This window comes from Gigantopelta aegis, chromosome 9 (genome assembly GCF_016097555.1).
Source record: "Gigantopelta aegis isolate Gae_Host chromosome 9, Gae_host_genome, whole genome shotgun sequence".
Taxonomy (NCBI): domain Eukaryota; kingdom Metazoa; phylum Mollusca; class Gastropoda; order Neomphalida; family Peltospiridae; genus Gigantopelta; species Gigantopelta aegis.
In genome coordinates this window covers 50,287,430-50,315,114 of record NC_054707.1, presented here as the reverse complement: position 1 = coordinate 50,315,114, position 27,685 = coordinate 50,287,430, and the positions used below count along the sequence as shown (strand labels likewise).

The 27,685-nt window shown below is 37.7% G+C and overlaps 1 protein-coding gene across 1 annotated transcript; it reads right to left on the bottom strand.

The window, feature by feature from the left end:
- Window positions 1–215: 215 nt before the first annotated feature.
- LOC121382099 (elevenin-Vc1-like) lies at window positions 216–27,685 on the bottom strand. Its single transcript, XM_041511593.1, has 5 exons — window positions 27,265–27,685; window positions 16,709–16,808; window positions 9,066–9,146; window positions 4,066–4,180; window positions 216–417 (listed from the first exon to the last, which is right to left on the bottom strand). The coding sequence occupies exons 2-5, from the start codon at window positions 16,804–16,806 to the stop codon at window positions 364–366; spliced, it is 348 nt and encodes a 115-aa protein (XP_041367527.1). The 5' UTR covers window positions 16,807–16,808; window positions 27,265–27,685; the 3' UTR covers window positions 216–363.

The window sequence follows — 27,685 nt, the reverse complement described above, 5'->3', positions numbered from 1 at the left end:
ATCACTGCATTGTCACCAAAGGCTAACATAGTTGTAATGTGAGAAGCAAAGATTGAAAGTGTCTATAAATTTCATATTTTAATTCTCTTTAATTAAATGAATCTTCTTAGAACAACATTGCAAATGCATTAGTTTCTCTTTTCTTTGTTCACTATTACCACACACAAAAACAACCGTACATGTGCAACAAGCATTAACAACAATGTTTAATCACAAACTCTAAAGGCGTTTATTATTTCAATATTATTCCAAACTGTCTTTAAACAATTTCCATTTCAGTCCGTCTTTTAGCAGGACCGTCATGTCCATGTGCCTAAAGTGGAGGAACAGAAACAGCATGCTGTCTGGAGGTAGCATGTTTCGTTAGTGTACAAGATGTCTTGGCTTCAGGTAGCTATCCCATAGTTCGTCGCCAGTCTGAAAACAGAGTTTGAAAAACGTAAGTTGAGAAATTAAATATAACATTCTAGACACCTGTTATATACAGCATAGGAAACGTTAAAGGTTTGTTTTGTTTAACGACACCACTAGAACATATTAGTTTATTAATTATGGGCTACTGGATTTGGTAATTTTTTTAATATATAGTTTTAGAGAGGAAACCCGTTACATTGTTCCATATACGCACATCCCATAGACAGGATAGCACATACCACGGCATTTGATAAATCAGTCGTAGTGCACTGACTGAAAAAAAAAAATTAAGGTCCATTGGGCCCTTCGACGGCGATCGATCCTAGACTGACCGCGCATCAGGCGAGTCCTTTACTACTGGGCTACATCCCGGCCAATACAGCATAGGAAGGAACTGAGATGGATGCTACCTTTTCTATAAAAACTATTGAAAAAAGTCAAATTATGTTTACCTATTTCGTAAAGAATTTATTTTTAGAAAATTCTTTATAATTAAAAAAAAATACCCATTACAAAAACAAATTGGTGTGTATTATTAATGTCGAATATACATTCATTCGGAAAACCCTGGCTGGTTACAAACTTTGCAATCAGCCGATGTTTTCCGTGATTGATGCGAAATGACGCAATAACAGTGGGATGATGCAATGCCTCATATCGACAATAAACGCTGGAACTCCAGAAAAGCATGTCTGTTCTTGAAGACCGACAGATTGCAGTCTTTTATTTACATAGATTCAAACATGATACAGCAAAATATAGCATCGAGGATCCTAAAAGGGTCTGGGCGCAAGTATTAATGAAAGCAGAATGAGCCATGCTTGTATGAAATTAATCACCAACACTGCCGCTTGGTGTCGCTAATTTGGCTATTTCCAGGCAATACCGCGCTCAGCAAACAGCGACCATACATCCCTTTACGAGCAAACATTGTAATAAAGTTACAGTACGTCATGAAACATCCATTTAATATTGTAACATGAAGCAGTGCAAACAGGACCAGAGTATGACATTTCAGAATATCTGCCGCACACTAGATCAATACGCTGTGTCTGATGTAGAGAGCTTTCCGTCGGAGAGCTCTATAGACGTGGAAGCGCACGCTGGGAGGGCTATCAAAACCTACACGTCGGGACCGAGGATCATCGATCAGAATGGTGGAAAATAAGAAGGAACAGAAATTTATGTTCATGCGCATTGCGTATGAAGAAAGCTATATTGGAAACGGGAGATAAGTCTAAACCATGAGATGTGGCCCTGAACACTGCTGCACTGCTTCGCCTGGTCTGTAGCAGACGTTTTGAAAACTTTCGGATTCTGGGGAAATGGTGGCCCCGTTTATGATAACCACCGCAAACGTAAAAGCCTGATATCTAAAAAAAAGAGTGTGGTAGTGGGGTGGGGGGGGGGGGGGGGGGGGGGGGGGGGGGGGGGGGGGGGGGGGGGGGGGGGGGGGGGGTCGAAGTGGGGGGGGGGGGTGGGGGGGGGGGGGGGGGGGGGGGGGGGGGGGGGGGGTGTGGGGGGGGGGGGGGGGGGGGGGGGGGGGGGGGGGGGGTGGGGGGGGGGGGGGGGGGGGGGGGGGGTGGGGGGGGGGGGGGGGGGTGGGGGGGGGGGGGGGGGGGGGGGGGGGGGGGGGGGGGGGGGGGGGGGGGGGGGGGGGGGGGGGTGGGGGGGGGGGGGGGGGGGGGGGGGGGGGGGGGGGGGGGGGAGGGGGTGGTGGGGGGGGGGGGTGGGGGGGGGGGGGGGGGGGGGGGGGGGGGGGGTGGGGGGGGGGGGGGTCGAAAATGAATTAGACAAAAGGAAATTTCATTGTATTCAGTATTGGTAAAATTCAGTCCAACATTCTCAAAGATACACGTCTATTAAGCAGCCAACTGTTGTAAAAGGACAATCTACTCATCTTTGTAATCATCTAATATAACTTGTGCCTGCTTAATACGATTTTCGCCGTATATACCTGTTCTATTTAAATACAATAATGAATTATCAATAAATAAAAATAAACTGATCGTACATTTTAAGACAGTCCCTTTCCAAGTCTTGCACTATTTTAAACATTATCAGTGAAATCTAATCCATAGTCCGTATTAACTGATCAGTAACACGACTTGTTCGGTTGCATGGATTAAGATACTCGATATCTAGAAATATCTTCGTCAGTGTTATAAATCCTTTACATTTTTTGTTGAAATCTAATAACAACATGAAAGAATTATCTGCTATGATGATGCGAGTTCACGTGAACTATTTGGAAACAAATGTACTGGGTTTTCGTCTGAAGACTACGTATCAGAATGACGAAAAACCGATTAAAAGTTAACGTTTGTTTTGTTTAGCAACACCACTAGAGCACATCGATTTATCAATCATCGGTTATTGGATGTCAAACATTTGGTAATTTTGGCATAGTCTTAGAGAGGAAACCATCTACATGTTTCCATTTGTAGAAAGGGGTATTCTATATGCAACATCCAACATGCAGGATAGCACATACCACGGCCTTTGATATACCAGTCGTGGTGCACTGACTTCAACGAGAAATAGGCCACTTTATGCACTTAAGGTGATCTTAGGGCTAAGGTTATTTCGTTGAACAAGGCCCTATATAGTAATGAACGCAACCAACCAACATAATTTGTCATCACTGCAATTTTGAAATCAATGACTTCTTAACTAGTTACCAGAAAGCTATGTAACAAATAATAAATAAATAATAAAACGAGAACACAAGCAATAAACCAGATAAAGACGCAAACAAAATCACTTTGTCAGAAACAAAATACGAGATGACTTTAATCCGTTACAATGAGTACTATAGAAAGTTGGTTGATAACTTTTTTCTTAAATTGTAGATGGCTCACTGAAGAAATATAAATAATTTAAAATACTGATATGTCGTAGATCTATCCTAACAAGCAGGTACCGCGCCGCTGGTCTTCTACCACACTCAAAACCACGAGGTTTAATCTCTTATCAGTAGAGATCTTCCAATATCACAGAACGAGGTTTAATCTGTAATCAATATCACAGAATCGTAATTAAAGGGATTAACTTGAGTTTATTGCCAGGTTTTTAGAAATAAAATCGTTACATTATTAAAACTATAATTTACGTACATTTTCTTTTGTAAAACATAAACATGAAACCCAATGCATTTCTGGACATCATAATGTTTTGTAGTATCTTAATATCGATCTTGTGTCTAAAATAATTTTGTAAGCACGAATTTATTGCTTCTTCCAACGTCTTAAAAAAAATTGAAATAATTTGGTCAAACGTATTTGTCCGTATAATGTTTTATTTTGTTGGGGGGGACTCGGGCTATGTACGGATCTAGCACATACGTACGGATCTAGCACATACGTACGGATCTAGTACATACGTACGTATAGATCTAGTACATACGTACAGATCTAGTAGATACGTACATATCTATTACATACATACATACCTATCTAGAACATACGTATAAATCTCGCACATACGTTCAGATCTGTTAGATACGTACAGATCTAGTAGACATGTAGCAGTTTTAATTTGTAATACGTACAGATCTAGCAGATACGAACAGTTCTAGCACATACGTACAGATCTGTCAAATACGTGCACAAGTTTTAATTTGTGATCTGTACAGATGTAGCAAATACATACCGTATCGTTTGGTGTGTAATCGGCGTCTTTTTGTAACTTTCTCGCCAGTAGCTCGAGACGTAGTCGTTGCAATTTTCTTATCTGATCGTACAATGAATCGTCTTGGTCACTTGAACTGAAACATAGAAACACATTAGCGTTTTCACTATAGCAACAGACCCGGTGCCAGCGGTTGTCATTCACTTTGTAGCTAATGTATTGTGTTTATTGTTGTTGCCGTGCTTATATCCAATTACGGTTCAACCACGCTGTTTTGGGCACATACCTCAGCTATTTGGCCTGTCTGTCCCGGAGCGAGGATTAATGGTTAGTGGTTAGTGAGAAGGAAGTCGGTATAGTGGCCTTACATCTAACCATTAAGTCGTTAAACTGGCTCTAGGTGGGAGCCGGTACCGGGGTCCGAATCCAGTACCTACCAGCCTTCTTTAATCTGATGGCTAAAGCTACTATGCCACCGAGGCCGGTGTGTTTGCAAATATTTGTGCATACTGTCTAATAATTATATGAGGAATAACTTATGCACGTTTTTGTTTGTTTTATTCTGTATATTATGTACTCCACACAAAATGAGACGTTAATACATTATGTCTGTCTGGGTTTGTGCGTGTGTGTGTGTGTGTGTGTGTGTGTGTGTGTGTGAGAGTGTGTGTGAGTGTGTGTTTGTGTGAGTGAGTGAGTGTGTGTGAGTGTGTGTCACTGTGTGTGTGAGTGTGAGTGGTGTATGTGTGTGGGTGAGCATGTGTGTATCTGTGTGTGTGAGTGTATGTGTGTGTGTGTGTGTGTGTGTGTGTGTGTGTGTGTGTGAGTGTGCGTGCGTGTGTGTGCGTGTGTGTGTATGTGTGTGTATTTGTGTGTGTGTGTGTGTGTGTGTGTGTGTGTGAATGTGGGTGTGGGTGTGGGTGTGGATGTGTGTGGGTGTGGATGTGTGTGGGTGTGGGTGTGGGTGGTTATTACTCCACTACATGACTTGATCATGTATGAACAATGACTTTATCTGATAAATCACATCGTATATAACGACTTAGAACAGATAATTAATTTAAACATTAAACATATATATATATATAGCAGGAAAAACCAGTGAATACTTTTAAAATAGATAAAGACTGTTTAATGATTAGTGGACTATTGTTGCACAGTCACAATAGACTAAAACTACGTAAGCAACAATATACTACGACTGCATAATAAATATTTATTCAGACTGCGCAAAAATATATAGATAAGAATTAGATTATTGCTTACCTAAAATTAAATTAACCTGCATAATAAAAGATGGACTATGTTTACATACTAGGAATAGTTAATCTTCAGATATTGTTTTGGGGGATATAATTGGATAAATAAAATTGATTTTACATCCTTAACTAAGAGCCTTGATAAAACGCAGTTCTCGATGAAACGGCACACTGTGAACTAACCGAAGCTTGACTAAACAAACAGCAAATCGGTATTCGATAGCAATGTGTGCTCTTTGTAAATAATTAATATAAATAATTAACAATTTTCACTAAAGTTAATATTCTCATGACATTGTCGGCAATTTCCTTCTATGCCTTTCTGGATGAAAATGTGTACATTGTAAGCGTCCGGGAAAATTACGTTAATTAGTTGAAAGATCTTGAAATGCAGTTGTAGTGACTGTTAAGAAACACACATTTCTACGGCCACTCGATAACACTCCATAATCTAATGATACAATCGACCATCGCGATTTACTACTGGAGAATCGACTTAATACATCGACAATTGCGAGTTACTACTGGAGAATCGACTTAATACATCGACAATTGCGACTTACTACTGGAGAATCAACTTAATACACCTGGACGACAAAACCGTTATGTGTGATCAAGGCCGTATCTCTGCATAATGCAGAGTCGAATGGGAGTTTGGTAAAATAATGGTTGATTCCACGAATTTCCACCCAGTGCCTCGTTCACAGCCATCCCGAGTAGGTTCCTTCACTGGGCAACACATCCCTGTGACCAACACAAAGAGGACTGCCTCTCCCAGACCAGCCCACCACATCAAACCCAGCACAGAACAGAGCTCATTGGCATAAATACAGCTGTGGCGAATCGACGTGTTTTAAAAAAAGAAATATTTATTGTCCCAGATCATATAGCAGTGTCGGGGTTGAGAGTCCCGAGTCACTGCTTTACATATATTAAGGAACAGCAAAATTTGGAAGTTGGTTGGCTTTTCTCGTTATGACATAATCTCCATATATTATTAATTCATTTGTTGATACGTTTGTAACAGACTTAAAAGATAAACCCACATTGAGTTATTCACAAACAATCTTCGTATCCACGAGCTTTTTAAAGCGATCAATAAGTTATTTACATTTAACATTTTGAGTCCACCTACTTTATCGTCTTGAGTTACTAGATCACGTTTTCACTTTTCAGGTTTATTCTGCCAAATACATTTTAAAAATAGTGTATTTAGAGTTTTTAAGAACATTTCTCCTGGATTCAGTAATGATAGATGTGTTATAATTAGTATTATTAATGTTTTAAGACTTAATAAGACCACCTTCACAAGTGTGTATCGGTGGTCTTAATAATGTGCTTTCACCTTTGTAATAGTTATTAATATGAAATATTAGTAAACACAGCCCTTAGTTTGTACTATCTTTAACGACAGCAACAATTATTACCTAATCTTTAGTATGAAATATTATTTATTAGTCCTCAGTCCTGTTTAGAGACCGGAAAAATTATTAACTGACAAATAAGAATAGAATTCGAGATGGAAAAAGCAAAAACATACTCAAGGAATAAAGTGGATACGTAGTATTTATTTCCAAAATTCGGAGTGCGTAAAGCACATTGAAATAAAAATGATTTTCTATCACTGCGAAGGTCTTTAACATGTTAACGTACGTGTGTTACACACAGGAATATAGAAATGAAATCATTCGCGAACAGTAACATTGTTCATTGTCGTGGAACGCAGACCACATTCCTGTTCAGAAGTGCGAGTACTCACGAACAATTAGACTGGTTTTAAACGTATTCTATCCTATCAACTCCGTTTAACGTTATACGGTGCATACACCAGTATAGCGAGCGAGCGACCGCAAACCATTGTCTTTCTGAAGATGTATTTTGGTTTTACTGGTTGGGGTGGGACATAGCCCAGTGGTACATTTAAAGCTCTCGCATGATACGTGTTTAGTCTAGGATCGATCCCTGTCGGTGGGCCTATTGGGATATTTCTCTTTTCAGCCAGTGCATCGCGACTGGTATATTAAAGGCCATGGTATGTGCTATCCTGGCTGTGGGATGGTGCATATAAAAGATCCCTTGCTACTGATGGTAACATGAAACAGGTTTTATCTCTAAAACTATATGTTAAAAATACCAAATGTTTAACATCCAATAGCCAATGATTAATAATTCAATGTGTTCTAGTGGTGTCGTTAAACAAAACAAACTTTAACTCTTTTTATGGTCGGCCAATAAGCTAACTAACGGATGGATAAACGGTAAGATTGTATATCAAGCGGCTGTTGAAACGTGTGGCACCTCTTATCCACGGAGGTCTTAACCGTAGCAGTAAATTCCCGTTTGAGATTAACAAATGTAACAGGTCCTTAATAAACGGTGGAAAGGGAAGGCAGGGGACAGATCAAACCTTTAAAAAAAAGTACGACAAATGTCCTTTTGTTTTCTGGAGTAAACCATATTATATTATTGCACCCTGATTTGAAAAACAACAACAACAAACTAACAAAAACGTTTTACTGCGCTGTAGTTGTTTTAGGCTAGTTATGATTATTTCGAATAATAATAAATAAATAATCTGAAAGTATATATTAAAGCGGATATAACTGAAAAATGTAACGGGTTTACTCTAAGACTACGGGTAAAAACGTTAACACATGTTTGACATCCAGTATAATAAATCAACGTGCTCTAATGGTGTCGTTAAATAAAACAAACTTTCTTAACCAGATATAAAACCGCTACGAGGTAGTAATATTGTGTTCATCTAATCAAAGCAAGAACGAGTCCACTTGTGTTTTAGTGTAAAGTGGGGTTATTTCTGTAGCGTACAGCACCTAATGGGTTCGTGTAGTGCAGTTTCGTGCTCATATATTCGTAAGTGATCAACTCCACGTAATAGAACAGCAATGTGTTCTGTTGTTACTGATGTATAAAACAAAGGAATATATTTTTATTACAGATTAAAAAGATGAAGTTTTTATTTCTTCTATTGATGTAATGGCAGATGGCGCCGAAACACAATGAAAATATCGACAATATAATATGTATATTGGACACTGGGTGCGATATTGGAATGTAAATTGAGACAAGGAGTAACAATATTCAGGCGTAGTGGCATATTACATTTACATTAGCTAATTTATACTTGATACAAAGTGCAGCTAGTTACTTTCTGGTGGCCATATTTTCTTATTGTTTGATTTCGTCCGCTGTCTGTAGACCCACCTTTTTGTTTGTTTATCAGCCAACTAACGTTTGTAAAATATAAAATTGTGGACTGTCTATTGATGCGAAAAGATAGAGTACCTGATTAAGACAATGGGTATTATATTTCTAGTATTACGGTGGTCAGTCAGTTGTAATAGCAATATTGTTGGAGATGAATTTCATTATCTGTTTATATGCACAAAAGTTAGACAAGAAAGATTTAAATACCTTAACAAATACTATGTGAATAGACCAAATATATACAAATTCCAGAAACTCTTCAGCTCAAAATGTATTAGTGTTCTTAAATTGTGTAAGTTTATATAAATTATTAACAAACAATTGTGTGCTTCTTGACTTATGTGTAATTTTAACTGTTTTTAATATTTAGCTGCTCATCTGTTTGTATCGTGGTATATATGTTTTTGAAATCATCTTGACAATTTGTATGTTTATTATTATTTATGTTCCTGTGATGCCACCGAATGGGGGCCATGAGAGTAAATAAAGTTCTGTTCTGTTCTGTCGGAAAACATAAAGATGCCAGCAACTTACTGGTTGTCCTCGGTATCTGCGAGTATCTGTTCCGCTCTTTTAGCAGCCACTCCACGACATCTAGGCGCAAAAACAAACCTCCTGAAACGAAAAACAAATACGATAAATTTAAAATAAAGCACACTGGCAGTACGAAATATTTTGAAAAGTGAATATGATGTATTTTAAAGACAATGGCTAAATAGTTTCACATTGTTAAAATTTGTTTAAAGGTGCACGCCTTTTAAATCACCCCTGTGTGATGTGCGATAGCCCATAGGGTGCTATTACCTTAATGGCTAATTGCTTTAGTTCCTTCTTTATAGCAAGAAGGCACGAACAAAAGCATGTAACGACCGGCCTCGGTGGTGTCGTGGTTAAGCCATCGGACATAAGTCTGGTAGGTACATGGTTCGCAGCCCGGTACCGGCTCCCACCCAGAGTTTTAATGACTCATTGGGTAGGTGTAAGGCCACTACACCCTCTTCTCTCTCACTAACCACTAACATTTAACAACTAACCCACTGTCCTGGACAGACAGCCCAGATAGCCGAGGTGTGTGTCCAGGACAGCGAGCTTGAACCTTCATTGGATAAAAGCACGAAACTAAATTGAAATGAAATAAATGATGCGTGTAACTTTTGTTTTGATGAAAGGCGTCAAAGAAGAACAGCCGAGATTGCAGCTTTAAAATTAAAGCTATTTAAAGATAAATGTTCAGTGTTAACATTAGTTTGGTTGGATAAACTTTAGGTGCTTTATGCACTTGCTATTAGCACACATGTACCATAATGATTTAAGACTCCCCAGCCTTAACGTTGCAATAAGACTCCGGGGCAAAATCTTTTAAATTCCACCAAGAATTTTTTTTTTTTTTTTATATAAACCTTTTCTTTTTAATGGAAAGTTTTAAAATATACTTGCATTGATAACTGTGTTTTTATTGTACTTTTCCCAACAGCTCTTTTCACTGTGGTTTTACATAATTACATAATTTTTATTTTTAATGTAAATAATCATATTCCTATACCTTTGTTTGGCACAAATAGCCTATGTGTATTTTTGTGCTGGGGTGTCGTTAAAATTCATTCATTCAATCATTATCTAGGGCAATAAAGATTTTAAAAATTACTTTCGTTCGTTCATTCATTCATTCGTTCATTCATCTTGATCCATTCTTAATTTTCAGACGATATTTTCTGAATGTCAGTTATATTAGCTAGACCATAATGTCACGCATGGTATTGTTCCATTTTGACGAAAGTGGGTCTAAGCAGCCCATAAATGAATTAAAATCCACTGTCATTGACACTGTCAACTAGTTCTAATGGCGAAAACATGCTTACATTTGCACGTAAATTAGGGCGAAAGCGAAAGGTCTGCTAAGTGCCCATAACTTGCTTTTTCACAAAGCGCTTCATTTGCACGCTTTGCACATGTATTCCATGTTCCCAATGCTGAATTTCCGTATAATTGGAGCTTGCGTTCGTGTACGGTGCACACTCCAAATTCGACAATGGTACGACTTCAACTGACTATCGAAGATCGAGGAAGGGCTATTGCTTGGCTTCAGGATGGCAATACGCAAAGAAATGTTGCTCTGAGACTTGGTGTCAGTCAGTGTCGTTGGCCGACTGTGGCAACGGTACCAAGCAACGAATTCTGTTCGAAATCGTCCACGTTCGGGAAGACCCCGAAGCACTACAAATAGAGAGGACCGCTACATCACCAATATGGCTCTACGTCAACGCACAACCACTGCACGCCGATTACGTGACAATCTGCGGACTGCGACTGGAACTCGAGTGTCTGATCAAACCATACGCAATCATCTGAGAGCCAATAATCTACGCTGTCGTCGCCAGGCTGTTCGACCACCACTCCTACCACGTCACAGAACGGCCAGACGTCACTGGTGCACGCTTCATCTGCGGTGGCAACGTGTTCAGTGGGGTCGAGTGATGTTCAATGATGAGTCCAGGTTTAGTCTCCAGTTCAACGACGGTCGGGTTCGTGTCTACAGACGTCCTGGGGAGCGCTTCGCTGACGTTAACGTTAGACAACGTCACCGGTTCGGTGGTGGCAGCGTCATGGTGTGGGGCGACATCTCTATCCACCACAGGACCCCCCTCTATGTGGTGGATGGCAATCTGAATGGAATCCGCTATCTGAATGAGATTATCCGGCCGTTGGTTCTCCCAGGCCTTCAGCAGATTGGCGGCGGGGCAGTTCTGCAGGATGACAATGCCAGACCCCACCGCGTCAGGGTGGTAACGGACTTTCTCAGACAACAAGGTATCGCCAGGATGGATTGGCCAGCATATTCGCCTGACTTGGCCCCAATAGAGACGCCTGGTACGAATTAGGCAGGAGAGTTCGGGATAACCATGCCCCTCCGGCCAACCTTCATGATCTGGGTCAACTTCTTATGGTAGAGTGGCAGGCCATTCCCCAAGAGTTCTTCAGACGTCTGATCAACAGCATGAGGCAACGATGTGTCGAGTGTATTCGCGCCAGGGGTGGATTCACACACTATTAAACGAATGTTCTAATGTGTAAAATCCATGTTTGACAACCTTCAACTTTGACAGCATGTCATGTGACTTTCTTGTATACAGTGACGTTTATTTGTGTGTTTTTTGTAAATATGGAACAATAAATTAAATTTTTGGTGTAGTTTACATCATCAATCTAATACACTCTGAAACTTATTTAATTATAAATTTTTGACCCTTAAATTCTTTGATATATATTACGATTACCATCTTGAATGTTATTTAAAGTACATACAGACATACAGACAGACGTAGACAGTTACTTTTTATTGTTTTCTTTTAGGAATAATTTCTTTTTATTAGTTTGTTTAAAAAAAAAAAATTTATCGTCGTCTGCTTCCTGAATATGAGGGCAATCCACACGTGCGTGTTAAGAACGGATTAAAAGGAATCACAGACAAATACAAAACAATAAAACGTCGTCACAACAAATCACTCGTGTATTTTCGGTTCGATTTCCGATACTCCGACAGGCATCAAGGAAGATCAAACTTAGTGCGGGGAGAGAAAATATTGTAATTGTTTCCACGCACTCACAAAGACTGACTTTTTATTTCGTTAGGCATATAAGCCCTCCCAATACTCCTGCTTGTTGGTAATTTCAAAGAGTTGAATGGCGGGTCAAAGCTACAATTAAGAGATTTTCGCTTAGTCCCAGATTGATTATTAGCCGAGTGTTGAGCAAAAAGCCCACTTGTTATCAAAGGCTAACATGGAAATTATCATGTTTTACTTGATATCGCCTTCTGTATTTATTGAGCTCACACGTTCAAACGGTTCTCCACCATGTTAGGTTTGCCTTTAGTCGATTAACAAAATATTATTTGGGTGGGTTTTTTCATTAGAAGATAATTACATATTTAATCCCTAAGAGAGTTCATGAATAAGCGCTAAACGTAATATGCTTTACACAGGAATAAGGTTATTGCATAAGTCTTTATCATATACTGAAACATATTCATGAATAAGAGAGAACTATAATAGGCGTTACACAGGAATAAGACTGTTGCACAATACGTCTTTCACATACACTGGAATATATTCATGAATGGTCACGGACGTATAATAAATAGGGGCTTTATACGTGAACAAGTATATTGCACTGTGCGTCTTTCACACATGCTGGAGTATAACCGTGAATAGTCGCAGACTATATAGTATGTTGGGGGTTGTGGGGTTTTTTTTTAATAAAGCTGTTTCACAGTGTAGGTTTGTTTCTTATACTGAAAATATATATTGACGAATACGAGCTAAACATAATAAGATTTACACACGAATAAGGCTACTGCACAATATAGCTTTCATACAAATACTGGCAAATATTCACGAATAGTGGCTACACAAATTAAGCTATTGCACAATATATAATAGTGTTATGCCAGCATTAGCGATTTCATAGTGCTAGATTCAGTACTTCATTATACATTCAGTCCATAATATTTCACTTTTTTCGCCCATACGCAAAGCTTTTGATTATAGACGCCTGTTAGCTGCACCTCCGAAGACGTTTTCATGATGTACTGGGTTATTTCCGTAAACTAATTCACATTGTATTACTTAATTAAACTATTTTAGAATAGGTATGTAGGTAGGTAGGTAGGTAGGTAGATAAGTAGATAGCTAGATAGGTTTTAACGTGCACATTCTGAACACGCTGTTTTAGCACAGGCATGCCATGGGCGCAGGTGTCGACATCCACCGGCAGGAATTTTAGAATATAAATTTTACGGTTTTTATATGAAATAACCACTTTCTTCACGCCCTAGGTACAAACAGACGAATCAGTGAATTCAATGACAGTATGATTAGCTACAGTACAAGTTCCTGCGAAACAACAATAGTTTATAGTTGTGTTCATTAGACCGAACCACCGTGGATTTCCCTGTTTACTTTTACAAGACCTCAGTGAAAGACATTCAAAGGTAATAATTTAATATTTTAATGACCAGACGGAGGAAGATTTATATAAATATATACATGTAAGTATACATGAACATGTAAGTATATATGAAGGTGTAAGTATATATGCACATGTAAGTATGTATGAACATTTAAGTATACATGAACACGTAAGTATATATGAACACGTAAGTATATATGAACATGTAAGTATATATGCACATGTAAGTATATATGCACATGTAAGTATGTAAGTATATATGCACATGTAAGTATATAAGAACATGTAAGTATGTATGAACATGTAAGTATATATGAACATGTAAGTATGTATGAACATTTAAGTATACATGAACACGTAAGTATATATGAACACGTAAGTATATATGAACACGTAAGTATATATGAACATCTAAGTACATATGAACATGTAAGTATATATGAACATGTAAGTATATATGAACATTTAAGTATATATGCACATGTAAGTATGTAAGTATATATGAACATGTAAGTATATATGAACATGTAAGTATATATGAACATGTAAGTATATATGAACATTTAAGTATATATGAACATGTAAGTACACATGAACATGTAAGTATGCATTGACATGTAAGTATGTATGAACATCTAAGTATGTATGAACATGTAAGTATATATGAAACAAGCTGACTTTGGGTGTCTTTAGATCGGACTACTGTTAATTTAGCTCTTTACTTTTATAAGGTGTCAGAGAAACACACTCAAAAAATTTAATTTAATATTTAAATTACCAGATTCCGGAAGATTTAGGTAAACAACTACTTGAAAGTATATGTGAAATGAGCCGGTCTTTGCGTGTGTTTGCATGTGAATATCAAGACCAGAAAACAGATATTGGAAAAAGGTATTACGGTAAGAGAAATATCGCTCAATTCACAACGTCTTTTCTTTTGTTTGTTTTCGAAATGAGTGACAAGAAAGGAAGGGCAATGATTATTTTCTTAACGTCACTTCAGGATATTATCAGCGGCCGGGTATCAATTTAATCATCTTGTACGATCTCGTGTTTTTCGCACATGTCAAGCGTATCTTAACAACTGACACACAAACAGAGATGGGTCTCAGTGTAGCCCTTTGTAGTTTCTTGTTACCTTTGGCACTTTCACCCACATCGTAATACTTGGAAATGGCAACACGTACAGTGTAGGTTGTACTATACCAAATAAAATCACATTGGCGACCACGTTAACGTTTGTGTTTAAAAACACTATATGCTATATGCTATGACAGATACATATCAATACTACAACCCCTACTTCAAAGAATTAACTGCAGAAAATGGTACCTTTCATGGCCCATTTTCGGTACAACCTGATGTTTTTACAACACCCCTTCTTTCGCACAAAATTTGAGTACTTTTTTTTACAGGTATCCCATACATGTTTCAAGCACAAGGCTACTTGACACAGTGGTACTAGATAAAATAAAATTGCATACATTTTTACCCAGATAAAACTCATGTTTGTTTACAACCAACACTCATATTTATCACGAATCACAAGACTTGTGGTTTTAACTTCTCTGACAAACGTTCAAACGCACCTCGAACTTTGACCCAACTGGAAGTTATTTGGATTAGTATTACCTGTATGGTCTTGGTGAACACCACTACGATCAACGACCCAAGCCGTGAAAATGGTCTATTTAGTGTGGTACTCCACCGAACAATCACTTCTGGTTTCAATTATAAATGAACTAATGAATGAATGAATAAATAAATGTTGTTGTTTCGTTCATTCATTCATTATTGAAACGAGAATACTTTTTCAGTAGGGTTTCACACGAATAGATAGTTTGCATGGCTTAATAACAAAACATAGAATCCTTGTGAGTATAGAAATGAATGAATGAATGTTTAACGACACCCCAGCATGAAAACTACATCGGCTATTGGGTGTCAAACTGATATAGAAATGAAGTAGTGAAACTGTTTAAATGTGAACCGGTTTGTAGCTATAACAAACGTTGTATGCCCATTTGTTGTGCTATTGTTCTCTTCGTTTGGAATAATGTTGAATAAATATTTGTTTCGAAATGGTGTAAGATAGTTATTATTAAACAGTTATAAGTAAAGTAAAAACAATGTTTAAAAGAAAACAGCAAATATGCTGAGCTTTACCACATATGAGTATGCATGAACTCATGCGTATGAATACACTTATGTTAGAGGGAATAAGAATAAATTATATCCATATTTCAAGTATGGTTACAAAACTATATTCATGTAGTACGTTAAAATCTTGGATGGACTATTTCGTTTAGTTTTTTTATATTGCAATAGCTAAAGTAAGTAGTTCCTGTACTATATACTCAAAGGCAAAAATTATTGTAACATGGATTGTTTGGAGTGATAAATTTGTGAATGGATTTATGGATGTAAACCAGAGACAATGTGCATGAAACAACTCGAAGGAATGCAACCAAGCAGTTGTTGCAGCGATTGCATGTTTTGTGCAAGAAACATGGAATATTCGGGAGATATTCTGTCCAGTGTTCACCATAAAAGGCCAGACATTCAGTCGCAAATCATTGCAACTCTTGTACAGCCTTCAGAAGTCCAAAAGTCAGAAAAACACCATTAGTGAACTGTTTGGTGCAATTTCGTCATGCCACGCCTCAGTGAAAATTACAGATGGCGAGTCATAGGGATGCTTGAATCTGGGACCTCGCAGCGTGACGTCGCACGTCAATTCAACGTCCACAGAAAAAACATATGGTACTTATGGCAACCATATCAACACAACAACCAGATCAAGGACCGTCCCCGTAGCGGCCGGCCACCCGTGACAACCCCTCGCCAAGACACATGTATCCTAACCACGCATCTGCGAAACAGGCATTCCCAAAAACTTTCTCCAGCATTTAGTGGCCTCAATGAGACGACGGTGCCAGGCCTGTATCAATGCTCAAGATGGACACACTCGCTACTGACGGTGTGAACTTCGCTCTGGACCCCCTCTAGTGATGTGGCTCATTTGCATATGGCAGGTGCGCCCTTTTTATGGACTATTGCTCGTTTCCATATCTTCGGACATTTCTCTTTTCAGATTTTAACGTTTCATACACGGCAGTAAAAACTTACACTTTTGTGTGTCACAATAACTTTTGCCTTTTAGTATATGTTTAAGTAGGTGTAATAAGTAATAGCACTAGTGAACTTACGAGCAATCAATTTTTCTAGTTTGTACGAGACACGCCATCGCCAGCAACACTAATCCAAGAATCAGTGTCAACCGCTCTATTGAAGGCTGACTGTTCATATCTGAAAAACACACAAACACACAATTTGAACAAAGGACAACAAATAACAGAAATAACATCTTAAATACCGTAAGTTGACAGTTTTCCTTAAAATGGCTACCAACTGAAAACAGTGATTGAAACCGACTGATATGGAGCGGATGGGGTCAAGAATCGTTTGGTAACGTCCTCCATTGGTAGCGCTAGCACCTCTCATTAATTACGTCAACCTGTATAAAATAATTTCTAATAAAACTCGTCCAATTGAATACATATCCTGCTGCAATAATATAGCATACGACACTACAAATAGGCACTGTGACGGTACATGCTCTTAAATTTGTTTCGCCTGTGGCGATTTTAATTGTGTTAGAGGGCCGTGTGCAGTTCCACATTGCCCGTAGCCCAGGTGGGCAACTTGTTACGTAATACTTCGCGCGATCGGACATTCCAATATGCACTTAGTCCAGCTGTGGAGGCCATGTGGCGAGTAGTTACGTAATACCTCTGCGAGTGCGGGTTTTACAACCGTGATTTGGCGACGATGGCGTCAGTAAGTCTGACGATCAGAGAGAAATATACCGACTCTAGTAGAGTTGGAATATCAGATGATAGGGGGAGGTACCGCCTTGTATCCCCAGGCGAATCCTGATTTATAATAAATAGCTAGTGTTTTAGAGATATCGAGGAGAACGAGAAAAGGACGGCTCCCAGGGAACGTTAGTCCGTTTGGACATTGGTAAATATTATTTCTGCTCTGTGTATAACCTTGATGTGATTGATGTGACTTTAAATATTTTGATACTGTATTATACCAATATTCTTTAGACAGTGTCTTCGGTCATCTGACGAAGTAAATCGTAGACTTTTAGTTCTAACATTATATGAGTATTTGGTAATATAAAGCTTAGCCAGTCATCCTAGAGGACCTAGGTACACTGTAGGTTATTGTCTTTATTGTGATAGGTACCAATATTAATTCTGTGTCACAAGGTTACTGAATGAGTAGTTAGGGTTAATTAAAAATTAACCCGTTAGGAATAGAGCTGTAATTCCTTTATTAATTAAGTTCCCCTGGAAGCGTTCCTAAATTATCACACGTTACTGAACGAGTAGTAAGGGTTAATTAAAAATTAACCAGTTAGGAATGGTGTTGTAATTCCTTTATTAATTAACTTCTCCTGGAAACGTTTCTCAATTATCACACATGTGGGTGTGGTGTAACGGTGAAGTGATTCGCATATTGTGTAACTAGACACCCAGAGATTAACTAATTAAGTGATCAGTTCTGGGTTGTTATTATTGTTGTTATTAATTAACTACTACGGCTGTATATTTGTCAGCGTAGATTAATACAGATTCCAAAGTGTATTGTGTTTTTGTTGTGTTTCTAGAGAACTAACGTGCTATAATTATATATACTATATAAGATCGTATCTCTGATCATACCTAGAGACGAGCCATACTAGGGTTTAACCGCCTGTTACAGAGAGATCTAATAGATATACAGTTAGGAGAGATATTTTGATAATCGTGTTTTATTCAGTTACGGGAATTATAGAATCCCCGTGACAGGCACATATACTTGTATGTAATTTTGGACAGTTTTATGTAACTTGAAAAAAACTAATTTCTTGGAAATGTCCTTGACTTATCTTAGTGGTTCAGTAGTAAATGCCATCGGCTCCAACTCACAGTGATCCATGGCTCGGTTGGGAGATGTAAGAACATTACATCGACATCCCTCTCACTAACCGTTTCTCTCTCACTAATCCGCTTCTTTCTCATCACCTACTGCTCTCTCTCTAACTACTAACAATTAATAATTAATTTCTGTACTCAGCAGTGTTACGGGTGTGCCCAGTACAGCATGCTTGAAACATAATTAAATATAGTCATGAAAATAAAGGAAAAAATATAATTGCACTCCACTGCAATCTGGGTTTTTTGTGTACAATTTCAACATTTCCCTGTTCCTATGCTCACAAAGTTGTAAATGTCGTATTTTAACTTCTGAAATTAGATTTTCTTCTCGAGGTAGCGCTCCCTCGAATCCCGTCTAACCGGTTTGAGTCTTAATATACGTGTATATGTATATATATATATATATATATATATATATATATATATATATATATATATATATATATATATATATATATATATATATATTCACACCCCACCCATTGAATTGTCGGTGGCCCTGTACTTTCAAATACACTCCGCAGGCTAGGCTTTTTGAAGTGGAAAGTTGTCTATGAAAATGGGGGTCTTTTAATCATCGGTTTTCTTGTTTCAGACAAATCAGATCAGTGACCGCCGTACTGACGTTCTCAGACTTAATGAAGTTAAAAAACACTAATATAATCTCCGCCTGAAAAATAGCTTTAGCGAGACATTTTTTTTTATGATTTATGAGATGAAAGTGTTTACTGGGTGATGTAAAAGTAGATATTTTAATCTCAGCCGTTAGTTAGATACAATCAATCTATGAAGTAATTAGTTTGGTTGAAGAACCGAGTGTATATTGATCTAGAGATGTGCTTGAAGAATGTAAACCTCAACGTGATTTAATTTTACAACTAGGCGAGGGGTCGCATCGCCACTTCAATCTTCCCAATTAATGTCGGTTTGTCACATTATTGCAGAATATTATCGTGCCTCAGATCTAATCTCAAATCAGAATCTTAGTGTTTGTTTAGAGTTGATAAATCGGTGGAAAATAGTTTTATATCAGTGATTTACACGATTCCTCCCCCATCTCTCCAAGTCAACAGGCTGGTAGGTACTGGGTTCGGATCCCAGTCGACGCATGGAATTTTTAATCCAGATACCGACTCCAAACCCTAAGCGAGTGCTCGGCAAGGCTCAATGGGTAGGTGTAAACTACTTGCACCGACCAGTGATCCATAACGGTTCAACAAAGACCACGGTTTGTGCTATCCTACCTGTGGGAAGCGCAAATAAAAGATCCCTTGCTGCCAATCGGAAATAGTAGCCCATGAAGTGGCGACAGCGGATTTTCTCTCAAAATCTGTGTGGTCCTTAACCATATGTCTGACGCCATATAACCGTAAATAAAATGTGTTGAGTGCGTCGTCAAATAAAACATTTCTTTCCATCTCTCCAAATCTCGAACCACAATCAAATCGAAAATGTCAATTGCATGCATGTTATAGTCATCGGTTTGACATATGGTGACACAAAACCCCAAATGTTGCATATTTATAATGTAAAAGTACTACATGCATTTTCTTAAACGAAGGCTACTCTATTTCAGAGGTTTAGATCAAAGTCAGGTCAATGTTAAAGGTAGTCAAACTGTGACTTGGTCAGCCAAAGCACGAAACTTGTTTTATTTATGCTTGACTGTTTGACTGGGGTTCGTTCAGGTTTTGAGACTGAGGTTACAGTCAAGTCAGGGTCTAGGTGATAACGTAATTGAATTTCTGCTGGACTATTGAACATTTAAGTGGGTAATATAGCTTTTTGAAGATGAATAGCAGAAAAGGGACGCAGTGCAGGGCATCTCAATTTTGCAACAAAATGTTACCGATTATACATTTTTATTTGATATATTGGGAAGAATGATGGAAATACATGGTAAAAAGGTCTCATGTTAGGACATTTTGCCCGAATATCTGTATAATCTTTGCTGGAATTTGAGGTTTTGCTCCAGCACTAAGGGGAAGTTGCCTCCCCTCTCCCCGCCCACTGCCTCGTACGTTTATGTGCATGGTATGTAAAAAAAGCTATCCCATTGAAAACCCTACTCTTCAACATCTACTGAGTACATGACAACGTTGGTCGACTGGTCCACAAACTTCTACTACACAACCGGACAGGATGTAGCCCAGTGGTAAAGCGCACGCCTGATGCGCGGTTGGTCTATGATCGATCCCCATCGGCGGGCCCATTGGGCTATTTCTCGTTCCGGCCAGTGCACCACGACTGGTATATCAACGGCCGTGGTATGTGCTATCCTGTCTGTGGGATGGTGCATATAAAAGATCCCTTACTACTAATGGAAAAATGTAGCGGGGGTTTTCTCTATAACTGTGTCAAAATGACCATATGTTTGGCATCCAATAGCGATGATTAATAAATTAATGTGCTCTAGTGGTGTCGTTAAACAGAACAAACTTTTCTTCTACACACCCAGAAGTCCATTTCTTAGATAGGTTAAAGGGGACTTTCTTAGTACTGCTTCAACAGTTATCTTTCTCCCCAAACACTTTGAGATTTCCTTGTTATGTCTCCCGTTATGAACTATTCAGCCAGGGACTGTTTTTCAGAGAACGTCGACTGCGATCGTGCAAAAGTCGAAAGCAGCCGTCCGGATATATGTTCATGGTAGAAAAACTTAAAATGGAAATGTCGAAATGTTGGATAAAAAACAACATTCGAAGAAACAAAGAAGTGTAATTCATTCTGGAGGAAAATACTATGGGTTTTGTGGTGGGCCAATCTACGATCGTTTCTAGTACGTTCAATTGATGATGAGTAGGTTCTCATGGGCAAAGCATTCTATGGCATCAGGTGTTTTTGTGGGGGGGTTTTGTGGTAGGGTTTTTTTGTGTGTTTTCTGTGGGGCTTTTATCACGCGCCATTTAACAGTAAGCCCTATATCAAAATGCTTTTTTAAAAAGTAATCCATATATTAAAATACTTTTTCCACTATTTAACTTAAAAAGATGGTGAAATGTTCTCATCGACGAGGTCCTTTTTGGAAATACACAGTAATGTTTACTACATGTATATATTAATTATTTCTACAGTACTGTTGCTACAGGTAATAATTGTTTGATTGATATATTGTTTTATGTCTTAAGACATACTACATGATATATTATTCATGTTTGTAGGAGAGATTTATCTCTTTGTTGATTTTCACTCTCCTTTGGCAGCCGTCTTGAATATTATATTAATTATTTCTACTGTTTGTTTCAAATAATTTTACTGAATTGCTTGTCTTTAAAGTTAAATATAGAAAAAAATATAATTAATGTGTTTATCATATCTGGTTAAATATATACAGCACTTTGTTCGTTTTTAGACTCCTTGGCGGTCATTTTGAATATTTGAAATTGACAACTCAACACCCACCCGGTAGCACTGTTTACATCCCAAATATAAATAAACAGCTTTTTTAAAAATAAACATCAGTAACTGTGAGATTTTTATTTATACCCCTCTGCTACCGAATTACCTGAATTGATCTCTAAATCAGAAACTAAGATACGAATAGAAGTGACTATAGCCAAGCAGTAGGTCGCGAGCCCTAACCTCTGTCATTGCTCACATCAATCGGAAATGCCGTGGGTAATTGCCGTGAACTGTTTAATTCTCCAAGGTATGATAGCACACGAAAAAGGTATATTTCAAAAAAAATTGAGAAAATACCCTAGTATGTTCAAATTCATTGATTTGTGTAACGATAATAATGTTCAGGAGTGGAGTGGAACTGTTTTCTCGTGCCCCTCTCCAAAAAGGTTCAGGCACGCCCACCATGGATCCATGTTCTGACTTCGCCAGTCCATGGTTCCATGGCGGGAGGTAATGTTCAGGTATTGAGAAATTTAGCTCTGTACTGTTTTAAAGAATTTTAACTAAGGAAGAATATATTATACCTCTAACGCTACTCCATAGCACGACGATATATATATATATATATATATATATATATATATATATATATATATATATATATATATATATATATATAGAGAGAGAGAGAGAGAGAGAGAGAGAGAGAGAGAGAGAGAGAGAGATTTTTTTTTTTTTTTTTTTGTAACGACACCAGTAAAGCACGTTAATTTATTAATCATCGGCTACTGGATGTCAAACATTTGGTAATTTTGACTCGCAGTCTTCAGAGGAAGCCCGTTACATTTTTCCATTAGCAGCAAGGGATCTATTATATGCACTTTCACACATGGGCACTCATGATCAATCCAAAAATGGGCCCACCGAGGAGGTTCGGTCCAGCGACGAAATCATTTCAAAGTCCCCGAGTAGACAACCTTCTTGACTGTAGGCGAGTATTGCTGTTTAATTTGTGACATATTTTGACTAATGTTTTTACAAATTGCGCATAAAAAATAAAACGTGTGTTATTTCCTAACCAGTTAAAAAAAAGAGTAGAAAACAAAAAACAGCAAAACAACAAGAGAGAGATGTGTGTGTGTGTGTGTGTGTGTGTGTGTGTGTGTGTGTGTGTGTGTGTGTGTTTAATTAATTACTTGTTCATGTAACAGACGACTTTTGGGGGCTTATTTGAGATATTAGGTCACACTTAGTACATGTCTTTTTATGATTGGTAATCTTTGTATGACTGTGTGTTCATATGCCACTGTATTTCATTTTAATTTATTTGTATGTATATTGTGAAAGTTCAAAGGTCAGTAGGCCTATTGTAATAAACTGTATATAATACATACACTAGATAGAAAATCATCTGTTAAAAATAAATGTTTTACAACAGTAATGCTTGGCTGCATTTTACTTCAAAAATGAAAATGACATAATTGTTTTGAAATAAAACGTTACGTAATTCTTGACAAACACTCCCTCTTCATAACGTTTTTCAACACATCTTATGATGCTCTCTCTCCCATTAGAACATAATTGTTTTGAAATAAAACGTTACGTAATTCTTGACAAACACTCCCTCTTCATAACGTTTTTCAACACATCTTATGATGCCCTCTCTCCCATTAGAACATAATTGTTTTGAAATAAAACGTTACGTAATTCTTGACAAACACTCCCTCTTCATAACGTTTTTCAACACATCTTATGATGCCCTCTCTCCCATTAGAACATTAAGTAATTTAAATCGAGAAGCATAATGACTTATACAATATTAATAACACTTTCTGTTAAAAAGTAAGAAGAATTTGATAATGTTGAGCATGGAGTCTTTGTTTAAATCTAAACTGAATGTTTTATTTATTTGCATAGAGCGGACGGGACGTAGCCCAGTTGTAAAGCATTTGCACTATCAGCAATCGCTCTAGGATTGATCGCTGTCTGTGGACCGTGTGAGTATTTGTCATTCCAACCAGTGCTAATAGGAAAATGTAACGGGTTTCCTCTCTAAGACTATATGTCAAAATTACCAAATGTTTGACATCCAAAAGCTGATGATTACTAAATCAATGATCTGGTGGTGTAGTTAAACAAAACAAACTTTTTAATGTTTTATTTTCATACAGATAGAAAGACAGACATTGATGAGACAGACATTGATGAGACAGACATGCATAGAAAGTCAGATATAAATATGTGTTGTAAATAATATGTATTCCTTCTATAACTACACGACTGTGTACGTATTCCGTTCCTACGTCTATGTTCTATGGACTCTTGGAATGATATACACACGCTGAACAAACCGTTCATATAGTTCATACAGCAGTATCATATACGGGTACCCTTACTGTCCCTTCTGGTACTCTGTTTATTGCAGACTGTAGACTGTAGAGAGCAAACAGCATAGGAATACTTATTCCAATGAACTCTGTCCTCTGCTAGTTTTGATTTAGTAAACTAATCTGGGAGTGGCAGTCTTCTTTGCGGCGGTCAAAACGAGGTATTGCACAGTAACAGATTTCTTTGGGAGTAGCTGTTTTATAGACGAGGCACTAGATAGAGATTCATGGAATCAACTACTATTTTGCCAAATACCCGCTGGACTCTACATTGTGCAGAGATATGGTCTTTACCACAGATAACGGTTTTGTCGTCTAGATAACACCTCGTCTGGAATCGACCCCCCTCGGCGGGACCATTTGGGTATTTCTCGCTCCAACCAGTGCACCACGATTTGTATGTCAAAGGCTGTGGTATATGCTATCCTGTCTGAGGGATGGTGCATATAAAATATCCCTTGCTACAAATGGCAAAATGTAGCGGATTTCTAAGACTATGTGTCAAAATTACCAAATGTTTGACATCCAATAGCCGATGATTAATAAATCAATGTGCTCTAGTGGTGGCATTAAACAAAACAAATTCTTAACTTTTAACTTTCTAAATGATACAAGTTTGAGAAAAAAGGAGACTCTTATATGAAATGTTCTTAAAGGGACATTCCTGAGTTTCCTACATTTAAGATGTTTCCGACTAGTAAAATATTTCTACGATTACACTTACATATTAAATATATTTTCTTGTGTAGAATATCAGTGTCTGTATATTCAATGTGTTTCTGGTCGTCTTAATATTTGTAAGAAGCTCAAACTGGATTTTGTTTTCAAATAATTTCGTACGTACGAAAAAATATATTTTAGGAAATAAAATGAAATTTAACCTAGTATAAATATTAGAACGATCAGAAACACGTTTAATATACAGCCACTAATATATTATGCAGAAAAATATATTTGATATGTAATTACAATCGTTAAAAAGTCTTTGTTACTCGATAACATCTTAAAAATTGCAGCAAACTCAGGAATGTCCCTTTAATAACACTACCTTATCTGGCATTTATTATCCAGTGACGCTTTCTTTCAGTTCATTCATTCATTCATCCACCACAACTGTTACAGGGTTTTGCTATAAAAATTCTTTCCATGAGCCGAGAATCTTTGTGTTCTAGCAACGCCATCACTGACCACATAATTCCCGATATTCGCGCCAGACGTTATTAAAAGTATTATACAAACTACACAACGCAAATGACAGGAATATTAAGTATCCAAGATACTAGTTAAACGCTCAATGAATGCAGTTGTTACATACCTGGGCCAATATTTTCGAAGCTGTCTTAGCGCTGCGATATCGTAAATGCATCGCAGGCCATGACGTGTGTCGAAGTGACGTCATACCTTACGACCGTTTTACGATATCGTAGAACTAAGATAGCTTTGAAAATCTGTAGCCAGGCAAGATATTTTCAAAGCTACATATCTTAGCGCTACTATATCGTAAAACTATCGTAGGCTGTGACGTCACCACGGCACACGCCATAGTGACGTCATAGCTTACGATGGTTTTACGACATCGTAGCGCTAAGATAGATTCAAAAATCTGTAGCCTGGTTCGAATGTTCTGTTGTTATAAATGAATGGATGCAGTTGTACCTGGTGTGTATGTTCTATTGTACACAAGCGGGTGTATCACTTTGTGTGGCTCGTTGTGGGAAATGCATATTATATAAACATACCTTGCTGCTTTATCGGTAAGAAGAACCTATGTAGCGGCAACGGGTTTCTTCTCTGACTTGTTCTCAACCAAATGTCGAAATAACTATATGTTAGACACCAAAATAGTTGCAGTTTTAAAATGTGCTGAGGTGTCTTTAAAGATATATTCCTTTCTTTCCCGTGGCCCAAACTAGATCTGAAGTTTACTGTTACAGTACGACGCTGCTGTTATTGTCCGTCTTGATGCTTTTAAGTAGTTTAATATGTCTCTGTTTTGTCATCAAAAGGAAAAGAATGTTTGTTAAATGTCAACTCAGTAAATTATTAATCACGGGATGAAAGAACAATAACCCAGTCCTAAGGTCAACGTGGCTCAGCAGAGGGCGCTGCCACTGAGCTATTGTTGGGACGGGTGTGAGGATGGAGGTAAAATGTTATTGTCTTTGGTTCATTTATTGGATTACATTTTTTGTTACCAGCTTCGTACACTTTCATTCTAAAAATCCCTATTGGTGTAAAAAACAACAACAAGAAATCTTCAATTGGATTATCTTTAAATAATAATTTTCAAAAAGTAAATGTTCCGCAGAATACTTTTTTCTTTTTACGTGAATATATATACATGTATATAATTTATTATTGATAATTGTAACGTCATATTTTTTTTATTTGAATGACAAATGCACCTTCCACTATCGGTAATTATAACTCCATAGTTTTTGTTAAAATATTTGAATGTCAAAGGTACTCCAGGGACTAAAATACATTCAGCCAATAAAGTGCTATTTCAGATAGCTACTTATTTTAGTTCAAAGACAAAGACAAACCTACAAACAGACTGGAAATCACGTGAACAATGAGATGGATTCTGAATTGGGAAAGGTTAACCATACATACCTTTGTACTTAGACCAAGTAACAATGCACGAGTGACCACACTTAGAACAGACAACAGCTGTTAGTAGGAATACCTTTGAATTGTTTAAATTATATAGATTATTAGCAAATTTTCTTGCCTATTTTAAAATGAGCATGAATGTTTGGTGGTTCGACTTTGTGAATGATAATATTTTATGTAAGGCATTCATAAAATAATGAGTAGCATAACACAATAAACTAGTTTTGAAATGAAGATCTACGGTATTTGAAACAATTCATGAGTTAAGTAACACAGCAGTCTTTTTAAAAGCAAAACCAAAAACTAACAAAGAACAAAAATCACACATTAATTCTTATTTACAGTAAGATATCGGTAAAGATAAACTATTCCTTACAGCGACAACACAAATTAAAAATCACTATTCTCAACATAACACAAACGAAATACCTTTTTTGGTAGTTTTGCCTTCCTTTGATAAGATTCCAGAAAGTAAACGTTTAAAGAAGGCAGAAAACAACGGCTGAGAGTCTTGGTTCGGGCAGGACGTCAGGGATGTAGAATCGGCTGGCCAGAGGGAGGATGTCTTCTGTAGTGTTGTCTTGTTCCGAAAGGGTTCGTCTGGCGACTCCAACTCTTACAGATCGAGCTTTATTCTCGTTGACGCCCACAATGCGCTGTCCGCCTCCCGGATTAGTCCCAATAGGATGAAAATTGATTCTTTTCCACTTTCTTTACTTGTTCTTTTGGCCCGCGCTCACATTCAGACCAGTAGCAGAAAAGGCCAAACTCTTCAAACCGAGCACTTCTAAAGTATTACTTTAGTTTCCGTTCATGTTCGGAAAGACACGGACTAATACAATATTGGGAA